Below are 13,490 nucleotides of genomic sequence, written 5' to 3'. Positions count from 1 at the left end.
AATTTGGAACCAGTCCATTGTTCCATGTCCAGTTCTAACTGTTGCTTCTTGACCCACATACAGATTTCTCAGGAGGAAGGAAAGATGGTCTGGTAGTCCCATCTCTTTAAGACTTTTCTGCAGTTTGCTGTGATCCACACAGTCAAAGACCTTGGCATAGTCAATAAAGCAGAAGTAAACCTGGAACTCTCTTTTGCTTTTTCGATGAGCCAATGGATGTTGGCAATTTGATCTCTGGTTCCTCTGCCTTTTCTAAATCTGGCTGGAACATCTGGAAGTTCTCAGTTCATGTACTGAAGCCTCGCTTGGAGAATGTTGAGCATTACTTTGCTAGCATGTGAGATGAGTGCAATTGTGCAGTAGTTTGAGCATTCCTTGGCGGTGCCTTTCTTTGGGATTGGAATAAAAACTGACCTTTTCCAGTCCTGTGGCCACTGCTGAGTTTTCCAAATTTGCTGGCATATTGAGTGCAGCAATTTCACAGCATCATCTTCCAGGATTTGAAATAGCTCAACTGGAATTCCATCACCTCTGCTAGCTTTGTTCATACTGATGCTTCCTAAGGCTCACTTGAGTTCATATTCCAGGATGTCTGGCTCTAGGTGAGTGATCACACCACCATGGTTATCTGGGTCATGAAGATCTTTTTAGTATAGTTCTTCTGTGTATTCTCGCCACCTCTTCTTAATATCTTCTGCTTCTGTTAGGTCCATCCCATTTCTGTCCTTTATTGTGCCCATCTTTGCATGACATATTCCCTTAGTATCTCCAATTTTCTTGAAGAGATCTCGAGTTTTACCCATTGTATTATTTTTCCCATTCTATTGTTCTAGTCTTCCCCACTCTATTGTTCAAGAATCCTGTCATCCCAAGAGGTGGGGCAACAAGTAAATCTGGGATGTAACAGTCCATTGCTCACAGTGAATTTCATAGGCAGGTAGTGGGTAGTAATCCAATGGAGCAGGATAGGAAACTGGGAGTACATATGTGTTAGGAAACACTGGAATGCTTAGAGCTCTCCTTACTGCATCTAGTAACTAGTCCAGCATTGTGACAGGTTAGCAAAGAGGTCACTATAAATAAAAGATGCATGAAAGGAAACAATGGAAAGATTGTGCAAGCATCTTTTAATTTCATGGCTTCAGTCACCATCCATAGTGATTTTTGAGCCCAAGAAAATAAAGGACCTGACCATACTGACACCATAATCTTCGAGGTCCCAGCCTCCAGGGCAGTGAGAAATAAATTTCTGTTGTTTATAAGCTACCCAATCCATGGTATTTTGTTAAGCAGCCTGAACAAACTGACAGCCTCCCAAGATTCCCTGCCTTTGGCATACATGCACCTTTTCTCAGTTGTTCAGTCATGCAGAGATCTAGGTATTGTGTTGTTGTTGTTCTGTCGCTAAGTTGAGTCCAACACTTTGCAACCCCATGGACTGCAGCAGGCCAGGCTTCCCTGTCCTTCTCTTATATCCCGGAGTTCTCTGAAATTCATGTCCAATGAGTCAGTGATGCTATCTAACCATCTCATCCTCTACTACCCTCTTCTCTGCAACCTTTCCCAGAATCAGTTTCTTTTTCAATGAGTTGGCTCTTCACATCAAATGGCCAATATTTGCAGCTTCAGCTTCAGAATCAGTCCTTCCAGTGGATATTCAGGATTGATTTCCTTTAGGATTGAATGGTTTGATTTCCTTTCTGTCCAAGGGACTCTCAAGAATCTTCTGCAACACCACAAGTCAAAAGCTTCAATTCTTTGGCACTCAGCCTTCTTTATGATCCAGATCTCACATCCATACATGACTACTGGCAAAACCACAGCTTTGACTATACACACCTCTGTCAGCAAAGTGATGTCTCTGCTTTTAATATGCTTGCTAGTTTTGTCATAGCATCTCTTCCAAGGAGCAAGCAGTTTTTAATTTCATTGCTGCAGTCACCATCCACAGTGATTTTGAAGCCCAAGAAAATAGTCTGTCACTGCTTCCACTTTTTTTTTTTTTTTTTGCATTAATTTTTATTAGTTGGAGGCTAATTACTTTACATCATTACAGTAGTTTTTGTCATACATTGAAATGAATTAGCCATGGATTTACATGTATTCCCCATCCCGGTCCCCCCTCTCACCTCCCTCTCCACCCGATCCCTCTGGGTCTTCCCAGTGCACCAGGCCCGAGCACTTATCTCATGCACCCAACCTGGGCTGGTGATCTGTTTCACCCTAGATAATATACATGTTTCAATGCTGTTCTCTTGAAACATCCCACCCTCGCCTTCTCCCAGAGTCCACAAGTCTGTTCTATACATCTGAGTCTCTTTTTCTGTTTTGCATATAGGGTTATCGTTACCATCTTTCTAAAGTCCATATATATGTGTTAGTATACTGTAATGGTCTTTATCTTATTTGCCATGACGTAATGGGACCAGATGCCATGATATTACTTTTTTGAATGCTGAGTTTTAAGCCAGTTTTTCACTCTCCTCTTTCATCTTCATCAAGAGGCTCTTGAATTCCTCTTTACTTTCAGCCGTTAGGGTGGTATCATCTGCCTATCTGAGGATATTTCTCCCAGCAATCTTGATAACAGCTTGTGACTCATCCAGCCCAACATTTAGCATGATGTTGATAGCTTATGAGGAATGATGTTGGATTGGTGATCTCTGAAGAAGATTTTGCTTTGGGATCAGAGACCAGGCTTGATCACTAAGAGCTTTTCTGTGGCAGAAGTTTTATTACGGTGAAAAAGGACAGTAAAAGCTTCTTACATAGACATCAGAAGGGGAACGGAGAGGGCCCCCCCTTGCTACTCTTATCAAGGCCTTACATACTTTTACCAGACCCAGTCATATGTCTTAAGATACCAAGATTAGTCAGAAGGTTCCTGTTAAGAAGAAACATGTCCTTGAGCAAGATACATTGTTGTCATATAATCATTAGTACAGAGCTTAAGGAAAAACACACCCTTGAGCAAGATGAGTTGTTTTGTTGTATAATCATGAGCTCTGGGTTTGAAAAAAGTTAATGTTAAAGATTGTTGTCATAACAACTCAGAGCTTAAGACAAATCTTATGTGACTAAGACAAAGCAATATAGAAAAAAAGTTCAAGAGCCCCATACCCGTTTCTCCTTCTCAGGGACCCCAGACTTCTTATCAACCTGTCTAAGAATTAGAAACAGTGTCAGACCTAATTTTCTTGGGTCCAAAATCACTGTTGATAATGACTGCAGCCATGAAATTAAAAGATGCTAGCTCCCTGGAAGAAAAGCTATGACAAACCTAGACAGCATATTAAAAAGCAGAGACATTACTTTGCCAACAAAGGTCCATCTGTTCAAAGTATTGTTTTTCCAGTAGTCAAGTATAGATGTGAGATTTAGATATAAAGAAAGTTGAGTGCCTAAGAACTGATGCTTTTGAACTGTGGTATTGGAGAAGACTCTTGAGAGTCCTCTGGACGACAAGGAGATCCAGCCAGTCAATCCTAAAGAAAATCGGACCTGAATATTCATTGGAAGGACTGATGCTGAAGCTGAAACTCCAATACTTTGGCCACTTAATGCAAAGAACTGACTCATCTGAAAAGACCCTGATGCTAGGGAAAGATTGAAGGCGGGAGGAGAAGGGGATGACAGAGGGTGAGATGGTTGGATGGCATCACCGACTCGATCGACATGAGTTTGAGCTCCAGGAGTTGGTGATGGACAGGGAAGCCTGGCGTGCTGCAGTCCAATGGGTCACAAAGAGTCAAACATGACTGAGCAACTGAACTGAACTGAAGAATTACCTCTCTCAATGTACTCTGCATAGGAGTTAAATAAACAGGGCAATGATATACAGCCTTGTCATATTCCTTCCCCAATTTTGAACCAGTCATTGTTTCATGTTCAGTTTTAACTACTGCTTCTTGACTCACATACAGGTTTCTCAGGAAATAGATAAGGTGGTCTGGTATTCCCATCTCTTTAATAACTTTCCACAATTTGTTGTGATCCACACAGTCAAAGGCTTTGGCATAGTTAATAAAGCATAAGTAGATTTTTTGAAATTCTCTTGTTTTCTCTGTGATCCAACAAATGTTGACAATTTGATCTCTGGTTTCTATGCCTTTTCTAAATCCAGCTTGTACATCTGGAAGTTCTCGGTTCACATACTGCTGTAGACTAGCTTGAAGGAATTTGAGCATAACCTTACTAGCATGCTACATGAGTACAATTGTCTGGTAGTTTGAACACCTTTCTTTGGCACTGCCCTTCTTTGGGATTAGAATGAAAATTGACCTTTTCTGTGGCCACTGCTGAGTTTTCCAAATTTGCTGACATATTGAGTGCAGCACTTTCACAGCATCATCTTTTAGGATTGGAAATAGCTCAACTGGAGTTCCATCACTTCCACTAGCTTTGTTCATAGTGATGCTTCCTAAGGCCCACTTGACTTCACACTCCAGGATGTCTGGCTCTACGTGAGTAGTTATTCCAATCATTAAGACCTTTTTTGTATAGGTCTTCTGTGTATACTTGCCACCTCATCTTAATCTCATCTGCCTCTTTTAAGTCCTTACCATTTCTGTCCTTTATCATGTCCATCCTAGGATGAAATATTATATTGGTATCTCCAGTTTTTTTGATAAGATACCTGGTCTTTTCCATTCTATTGTTTTCCTCTACTTCTTTGTACTGTTCTTTTAAGAAGGCCTTTTTATCTCTCCTTGCGTTGACCTGGAACCCTGTATTCAGTTGGATATATCTAAGGTCCTATAATGAAGGGGTCTTACAGATGTAATTAACTTCCCAAATCACTTGACTTTAAGACAGTGTGATTATCTAAGTGAGATTGGCCTATTCATATAAGCCCTTTAAAAGCAGTTTTCTCTGGCATTGCAAGAGAAAAGTGGAAATCAAAGAGCTATGTTCAAACACTCATTTTGTGAACTGCCTGTGGGAGCCATGTGGCAAGACTTCAGGCCGCCTCTAGGAGCTGGGTCTTCTGCTGACAGCCAGCAAGAGAAAGAGGACCCCAGTACTAAAGGAAATGAATTCAAGCAACAACCAGAGAGACTAGAAGATGACTCCAATGCCCACATGAACTACAACCCTGACTAACACCTGGATTTTCAGCCTGATGGAGCTTGAGCAAAAATCCAGCTGGAACCAAGCAGAACCCTGTGCCACCTGCCCCACCCCAGTACAAAGGCCCCCTCCATATCTCCTGCCTCTTCTTTATAGAAAAGCTGAAGTCTTCCAGGCCTTCCTGAGTCAAAAATGAGAAGGCTCAAGCAGCTAATGATTAGGACAATACAATCACAGATTCAGTGTCTGAAGCACGTTCCTGAGTTGTTCTATAGATACTGTAACTGACATCAGAGGGGGAAAACAACTGCAGGATGACTGGATTGCAACCATGCTATGAACTGCTCCATATTAAGTAATACTCAATCTATGGCTAGCACAATTCCAATAACTGGCCTTAAGAGAATGGGATTAACACTATAGTTCATAATAATGTATATATTTGTGGACATCAAAATAATTGTAGCTTGTTCTGCCTTTATATGTAAATGGGCAACTATAATAGTCAGCAAAGAGGTGGTACAGACCCATGTCAATATTTTCGACTCAAGAACATGGTGCCCTATGTCAGCGTGATAGTTATAGAAGACCAACCTTTGCCCATAATTCCATAGAAATGGAATGATGTTCTAACAAATGGTGATTTGTAAGTGTCTTTCGGCAGGAAGAGGTCACTGCAGGGTGCACCCTTCTGTCACTAACCTTAACCAGGCACCCCCATGCTCTATTTTTCTCTGGCCCTGGCACACCTTTCAAATCTTTTGATCACACAATATCTTTCCTAATCTGTTGGCTCTTTCTGTAGATCAATGAAGTAGAAATGAATTAACCAATGATCAGATCTCTTCCCCTTCAGTAATTATGTGAATAAACTGTGTGAACAAAATAGCATCTAAAAAAAAATCACAAGAAGTTGACAAGCCTGCACAAGAGCCTGTATAGTGGGGGTTGGTGACAACTCTAACCCCCATCATTTCAATGATTAACTAATATTACTTCCCTTTTTCCCTTTAAAAATTTTCAGGGAGGAGCAGAATCTTTGGAGATGGTTTTTGGGAGACAGTGAATCCACCATCTTCCCAGATTGTTGACATTGTTTAAAAGCAACTCCTTTCTAACATTCGTCTCTCTCTCGATTATTGATTTTTGAGCAAAGAGCAGTCAGACTTGATTCAGTAACACAACCACATCATGCTCCACCACACTTTTTTGTCATGACCTACAGAAACTGTGAGACAGTTTCTGTTGTTTTAAGCCATGATGTTTGTGATAATTTGTCATGCAGCAATAGAAAACTAACATATAGGGGACAGATGTGTTCAGTACTCATAAAGAAATAGACAAGCGGTGATTATCTGAGTAGACAGTTTCAGAGTTCTGGTTCCACACTCTGAAGGCAATGAAATGTAAGGAAATTTGCTGTTAAGTTGCATGGAAATGAAGAATATTTCATTGTGAGTGGATGTCTAGATATCCCCATAGTAAATGATACCTAACAAAAGTTTGCATGGCTCAGTGGTAAAGAATCCATCTGCCAATGCAGGAGATGTGAGTTGGACCTCTGGGTCAGGGGATCTCCTGCAGGAGGAAATAGCAACCCACTCCAGTACTCTTGCCAGGAAAATCCCATGGACAGAAGAACCTACCAGGCTACAGTCCATAGGATCTCAAAGAGTCAGGCCTGACTGAGCGACTCACCACGCATGCACAGGTGCACAGTAAGGCCAAACAAACCCAAACATCAGTTTGGAGCAGAGAAAGGCTTACTGCGGGTCAAAGCAAGGAGAATAGGTGGATCATGTTCAAAAACCCCAACTCTCCAATGCTTCTTAGGGAAAAGTTTTTACAGGCCAAAATTTGGGGTGAGGGTTGCAAGGTGTATGACTCCTTCTGACTGGTCGGTAGTGAAGTAACAGGTCAGTATTCCAGGAATCTTGTGTTCAGCCTAAAGCTGCCATCCCCCACCTGTGTGGAGGCTTTAGTTCCTACAGAAGTACTCAAAGACACTTAATGTATATCCCTTGAGAAGGAACCAGGATCCTGTTTCTAACGGCTGCACTACAGCTTCTTGATTATTCTTCCTTTGTTTCTGCATTTCCTTACTTTACTGACTAGAAACTGTTTGAATCTGCTCTTTGGAACTCAGGAATGTCTAGAAGGCCAAAGCCTTGATCCTGCAAATAAGAAACTAGGAATACAGAACCACTTTTGTGCCATCCAGCAGGGCCCAATGGGGTCCTGCTTGATTACACAGTCATCACTCTAATGCTTAAATTGTTGGAAAGTTCACAGGAGAGCTAATGCTTGTGAAACACTGCACCTGAGATGGTAGTTGAACCCACATGCTGGGACTCAAACCCAGCCAAAAGCCAGACTGGGACCTGAACCCATGGTCTTTTAACTGAGGTCACACAACTCATCTCAGGACTCAATGAAGCTCAGGTTCTTTATGACTCATCACAGAAAGAAATCAGTGAGAGACAAAGCCATAGATAAGAAATGGATTTACTTAGAGAGATACACATTCCATAGACAGAATGTGGTTCAAGAACAGCCTTGGGGGAAAGGGAAATACACTCCACAGACAAGAGTGTGGGCCATCTCAGATTCGAGAGGCCCTGAAATATGCTGTAGTTAGTTACGGGCTGGGTAATATCATAGGCTAATGAGTGGGAAGATTATTCCAACTATTTCAGGGAAAGGGTGGAGAGTTGCAGGATTAAGCCATCACCCACTTTTGGCTTTTCATAGTTGGTCTCAGAATCATGGTGCTGGTGGATATGTCATTTAGAATATGCTAATGCATTATAATGAGCGTATAATGAGGCTCAAGGTCTACTGGAAGTCAAATCTTCTGTTATCTTGGTTCTAACCAGTTTTTGTCATATTCTATGGCTATGTCAAATTCTCTGAAGGTTCTCAATTTCTTTGCCAGATCTCCATGTTGGGAAATCTATTGTGGGCCCTAGAACTTTGGCAACAGTGCAGGAACTTCCTTGGTATAAGTGTTCCCCAGTTTGGGGTTGTCCGCTCAGAGGCTCTATGGTGAGGCTACTGGCAACCTCCTCCAAGAAGACTTCTGCCACACGCTGTGGAAAATTCTTAAATAGATGCGAAACCAGACCACCTTACCTGCCTCCCAACTATGCAGGTTAAAAAGCAAGAGTTAGAACGAGACATCGAACAATGGACTGATTCCAAATTGGGAAAGGAATATCAAGGCTATATGTCACCCTGCTTATTTAACTTAAATGCATAGTATATCATGAAAAATGCCAGGCTGGATGAAGCACAAGCTGGAATCAAGATTGCTGGGAGAAATATCAATAACCACAGATATGCAGATGATACCATCCTTATGGCAGAAAGCAATAAGGAACTAAAGAGCCTCTTGATGAAAGTGAAAGAGGAGAGTGAAAAAGCTAGCTTAAAACTCAGCATTCAAAAAACTAAGATCATGGCATCTGGTCCCATCACTTCAAGGCAAACAGAGGAGGAAACAATGGAAACAGTGACAGACTTTATTTTCTTGGGCTCCAAAAACATTGCAGATGGAGACTTCAGCCACAAAATTAAAAGATGTTTGCCCTTTGGAAGAAAAGCTATGACAAACCTAGACAGTGTGTTAAAAAGCAGAGACATTACTTTGTCAACAAAGGTTCATCCAGTCAAAGCTATGGTTTTTCCAGTAGTCATGTACAGATGTGAGAGCTGGACCATAAGGAAGGCTGAGCACCAAAGCATTGATGGTTTTGAACTGTGGTGTTAGAGGAGACTCCTGAGAGTCCTTTGGACTGCAAGGAGATCAAACCAGTCCATCCTAAAGGAAATCAGTCCTGAATATCCACTGGAAGGACTGATGCTGAAGCTGAAGCTCCAATACTTTGGCTACCTGACACGAAGAGCTGACTCATTTGAAAAGACCCTGAGGCTGGGAAAGGCTGAGGGCAGGAGGAGAAGGGGACAACAGAGAGTGAGATGGTTGGATGGCATCACCAACATGAGTTTGAGCAAGCTCCAGAAGATGATGAAGGACTGGGAAGCCTGGCATGCTGCAGTTGATGGAAGTGCAAAGAGTCAGACATGACCCAACCAATCAACTCTAAAATTCCAGAGGCAATTAACTAACAATTTTCAGCCCTCATTAGACTAACCAGTTTACCACTGCAGTCTAAGAGTGAAGAAGTACAATCTTTGGATCTTCATCATTTCTTCTGGAACATTATCTAATATTCCTTCTGTCTTACACAAAAGCAATCCAATCATACTTGTCCTTTCAGTAACTACAAGATCTCGTGTTGCTCTGCATTTTTCTTCTTCAGACAGTATCAGGTCTCAATAATCATCACTTTTGACCCCCTGATCTAAAAGTCATAATCACACAGCATCATAAGAGCTGTCAGCTGATCAGTCCTCCCTGGAGTTATCACCTTCATTTGGAGGTGGGAATGGAGTGTGTGATGGTTAATTCTGTCAACCTGACTGGGTCATCAGGAGCCCCATATCTTGTTAAATGTTATTTCTGGGTGTGTCTTTGAGGGTGGATCCAGAAGAGTTTAGCATTTGAATTGATGGACTGAACAAAGCAGATGATCCTCCTCAATGTGGGTGGACATCATTCAATTAGCTGACAGTCTGAACAGAACAAAAATGTGGAGAAAGGCTATTCTCTGACTCTACCAGTAGGACACTGATCTTCTCCTGTCCTCAGTGCTCCTGATTCTGAGGAATCAGACTACTAGACTACTACAAACTGGACTACCACTAGACCCACCTTTTTCTTTCCCCCTTACTTTTATTTTTATTTTATATGGAATATAGCTGATTAACAAAGTTGTGATAGTTTCAGGTGGACAGCAAAGGGACTCAGTCAAAAATATAAACATATATCTATTCTTCTTCAAATTCCCCTCCCATTCAAACTGCCACATAACATTGAGCAGAGTCCCTGTGCTATACAGTAGGGCCTTATTGCTTATCCATTTTAAATATAGCAGTGCAGACCTGCTTTTTTTTTTTTTTTTTTTTTGCCATGCCACACAGTATGCAGAATCTTAGTTCCCTGACCAGGGATTAAACCCATGCCCCCTGCAATGGAAGGGCACAATCCTAACCACTTAGTCACCTGGGAATCCCCTAGACTTCCACTAGACTCTACACCACTGCTCTCTGACTGTCTGGTCTTCAAACTATACCACTGGCTTTCATGGGTCTTCCCCTTTGCAAAAGTGTTAAGAATCAAGAATACACAATAAAATAAGTATATAGTGGTAAAGCAGCATTTTATCTGCAACTTAATCTCAAATGATTCTGGAAGAAAGAATATTTTTATAATGTACATTTTTTCTTAACTTAGAAAATATCAAAATAAGAAATTAGAAAAGAAGGGAAGGGGAAAAAGGAAAGAAAGGCATACACCAAATAGAATATTTTCATCTCCTTTTATTGAAGGAAATAAAACTGTAGAGGCAGTGGTACCTCGGAGCATGACAAGGTAGCCATTGGGGCTAACATGACAAGCCACAATGCTGGCCAGGGGTCCTACAATAATGGGAGGACCAAAACCACAAAGACAGCACGAGGTAGCAAACATCCCCAACACCCAGTGCAAGCATTTCCATTTGCAGAGAGCTTGGCCATGCAGAGTAAAAACAGGGTCCCCTCACAGCTGGCAGACTATCATCTCAGGCCAACAAATCCATCCAAAACTAACATGTAGTCTCAGATTTGGAGATCTTTCTCTTTCAGCCAGAGATTAGGGCAATCAGAAGATGAGTTAATCTTTAAGCTCCATGTTGCAGATGGAAAATCATGCTGAGTTCTTGAAACATCACATGGGTATAGCTGGAGAGGTGCTGATGTCCAGCTTTGTTCTAAAAGCAGCTTTTTTTTTTCCCTTGACTTCTCACACTGCTCTCACCCAGCATGTGCCCTAGGAAAGTTCTCAATGTTCTAAACAAAGACAGAATGGGGGCAGCAGCCTAGGGGATTTAGGGAGTCAAAAGCTGCTACATAGCCAAGATCATTTCACAAGAAATAGCATGGGGAACACGATTGGATCTAGATCCTCCCAAAGAGATGCTTGAAGCATACACAAAGAAAAACATGGTAGCTCTCCCACCCATATCAGGATCAGCTGTGCCAAAGTCATGGTCCAGAAAGAAGAGCCATTTCATGTCCTGGCTGAATATCACCCCCATGGCATTCCTTGAGCTATTCCATTTTCAAGTACAACAATGTGTTTGGGCAGTCTGATAACAGAAAAACAAGCACTGAAAAATATCTCAACTGATCACAAGTTGATAATGTTATAAAGTCAAAATTTTATATAGTCAAGAACTGATTGGTGCGGGAGGGAGAAATAGGAGTCCAAGGATTTATTTATATAAGCCCTTGATCATAAATCACCCTCACATCCACAGACTGGGAGCAAATTCCTTATTTTAAAATGGCCATCATCCAATTAGCTAATTGCAGTTCTCTTCAATGCTGGACACATGGTTTTCAAGGATCAGTCTTGAAAGCACTAGACCAGGAAATGGGAGGAGAAAGCAAGGAAGAGCCTCAGGGGTTGGAATTTCCGAAATGAGCATTTATTTCACAGAAGGCTTGGCACAATGAGGCTGGGGTGATGTGGTTTTAGTGATTGTTCTTGGTTGCCTCCTTTGCTGCAGCAATCAGTGGAGTGAGGCTGGAGAGAGGCTTGGCAATCTTCAGAAATTGATGCTAGAAAGGAGAAAAAGAACAAAAGACACATAACAATTTACCATTCTTCCGCAGTAACCATTACAAGATTTTCAGGGCATCCATGTTTGTATACTGTGCAGATCGTCAACTTCAAATGGAAGGACATCTTTCAAAGATAACATGTCATTTTGAAGAATTGTTTGGCGGTAGCTACCTACAGTTAAATACATGCCTATCCTATATCCCACCAATTCTACCTCTAGATATATTTCAAGAGAAGTAAGTTTTTGAATTCACCAGAAGACACAGACACATAAATGCTCATTGCAGTTTTACTCATGACAGTCATAAATGAAAGAACTTAAATGTCCAAGAGACTGAAAGAACAAGTAACATTATATTCATAGAAAATGATACAAAAATTACAGAGCAATAAAAAGGAATAATTGATACACTGATAATAGGATGAATCCTACAGAAGACATGCTACATGAAAGAAGACATGCACAAGAAGAGTTCATACTGTAAGATTTCACTTAATATAAGTCCAAAATATGGTGAAAGTCAGAACAATAATGAGCTCAGAGGGAAGGTTATTAACTGATGGTGACCCAATGGTACACTGCTGCTGCTGCTGCTGCTGCTAAGTCGCTTCAGTCATGTTCGACTCTGTGCAACCCCACAGACGGCAGCCCACCAGGCTCCCCCGTCCCTGGGATTCTCCAGGCAAGAACACTGGAGTGGGTTGCCATTGCCTTCTCCAATGCATGAAAGTGAAATGTGAAAGTGAAGTCACTCAGTCATGTCCGACTCTTAGCGACCCCATGGACTGCAGCCCACCAGGCTCCTCCATCCATGGGATTTTCCAGGCAAGAGTACTGGAGTGGGTTGCCATTGCCTTCTCCGAATGGTACACTACAATTCTGCATTTCAGAAGCACTGATTTGGGAATTTGTTGTTCTATCCTTGAGTTTAGTAAGGTTAATTAACCCAGGAAAAACTTGGTCCTTTTCCAAATCACTTTCACTGGGCTATACAGTGGGTCATACCCACAACTACTAAAGAAGACTATTATGGAAAAAACACCAATTGAAAAATTACTTTTATGTTTTCAGTAAAAAAAAAAAAACATTATAAAAAAACATTATGGAAAATGGTCATTATAGAACTCTGAACTCACAACTAAAAATGACTTTTCTTCATTTACTAGTGAAAAGGCTTTGTGTCTTGAGGGTGTAGGGTGTTTCTCCCATTGGATAAGAAACATAGGAACTAACTAATGTATTTTCTTTTCTGTCTTCGCTACCAGGACACTAAGAACCAAATTTGATGTTTAACCAAAACTATTTAACGCAAATGATTAGCATGTTCGATTCTTCTGGCCGTCCCCATAAGTCTCTTTTATTAATCATATTGTATATGTGTATACACACCCATTAAATTTTAAAATTTCTATATTTCTAAATATAGAAATATCTATAAATATTCTTTGCTAGAAGCGTTTCAAATTCTTTTTGGACAAAGATGGGATTCAAAGAGGTACTAAGAGAGGGATCGGGTGGAGAGGGAGGTGGGAGGGGGGATCGGGATGGGGAATGCATGTATATCCATCGATGATTCATGTCAATGTATGACAAAGACTACCACAATATTGTAAAGTAGTTAGCCTCCAACTAATAAAAAAAATAAATAAATAAAATAAAATAAAAAACAAAGAGGTACTGAAAATAAGA

At 41.1% G+C, this 13,490-nt stretch overlaps 1 protein-coding gene across 10 annotated transcripts in view; it reads right to left on the bottom strand.

The window, feature by feature from the left end:
* Positions 1-11,641: 11,641 nt before the first annotated feature.
* PAK1 (p21 (RAC1) activated kinase 1) overlaps positions 11,642-13,490 on the bottom strand; it is a 160,117-nt gene continuing 158,268 nt past the window's right edge. For all 10 annotated transcript variants that reach the window (XM_070457253.1, XM_070457249.1, XM_070457254.1 and 7 more), the window contains one exon: positions 11,642-11,796. In XM_070457253.1, coding sequence (XP_070313354.1) covers positions 11,710-11,796 — 87 coding nt within the window. In that variant the 3' untranslated portion in view covers positions 11,642-11,709. The remainder of the gene's footprint in view (positions 11,797-13,490) is intronic.

Source organism: Odocoileus virginianus, chromosome 28 (genome assembly GCF_023699985.2).
Source record: "Odocoileus virginianus isolate 20LAN1187 ecotype Illinois chromosome 28, Ovbor_1.2, whole genome shotgun sequence".
NCBI lineage: Eukaryota > Metazoa > Chordata > Mammalia > Artiodactyla > Cervidae > Odocoileus > Odocoileus virginianus.
The sequence above is the reverse complement of the archived record's forward strand: the minus strand, read 5'-3'. Positions and strand labels throughout refer to the sequence as shown.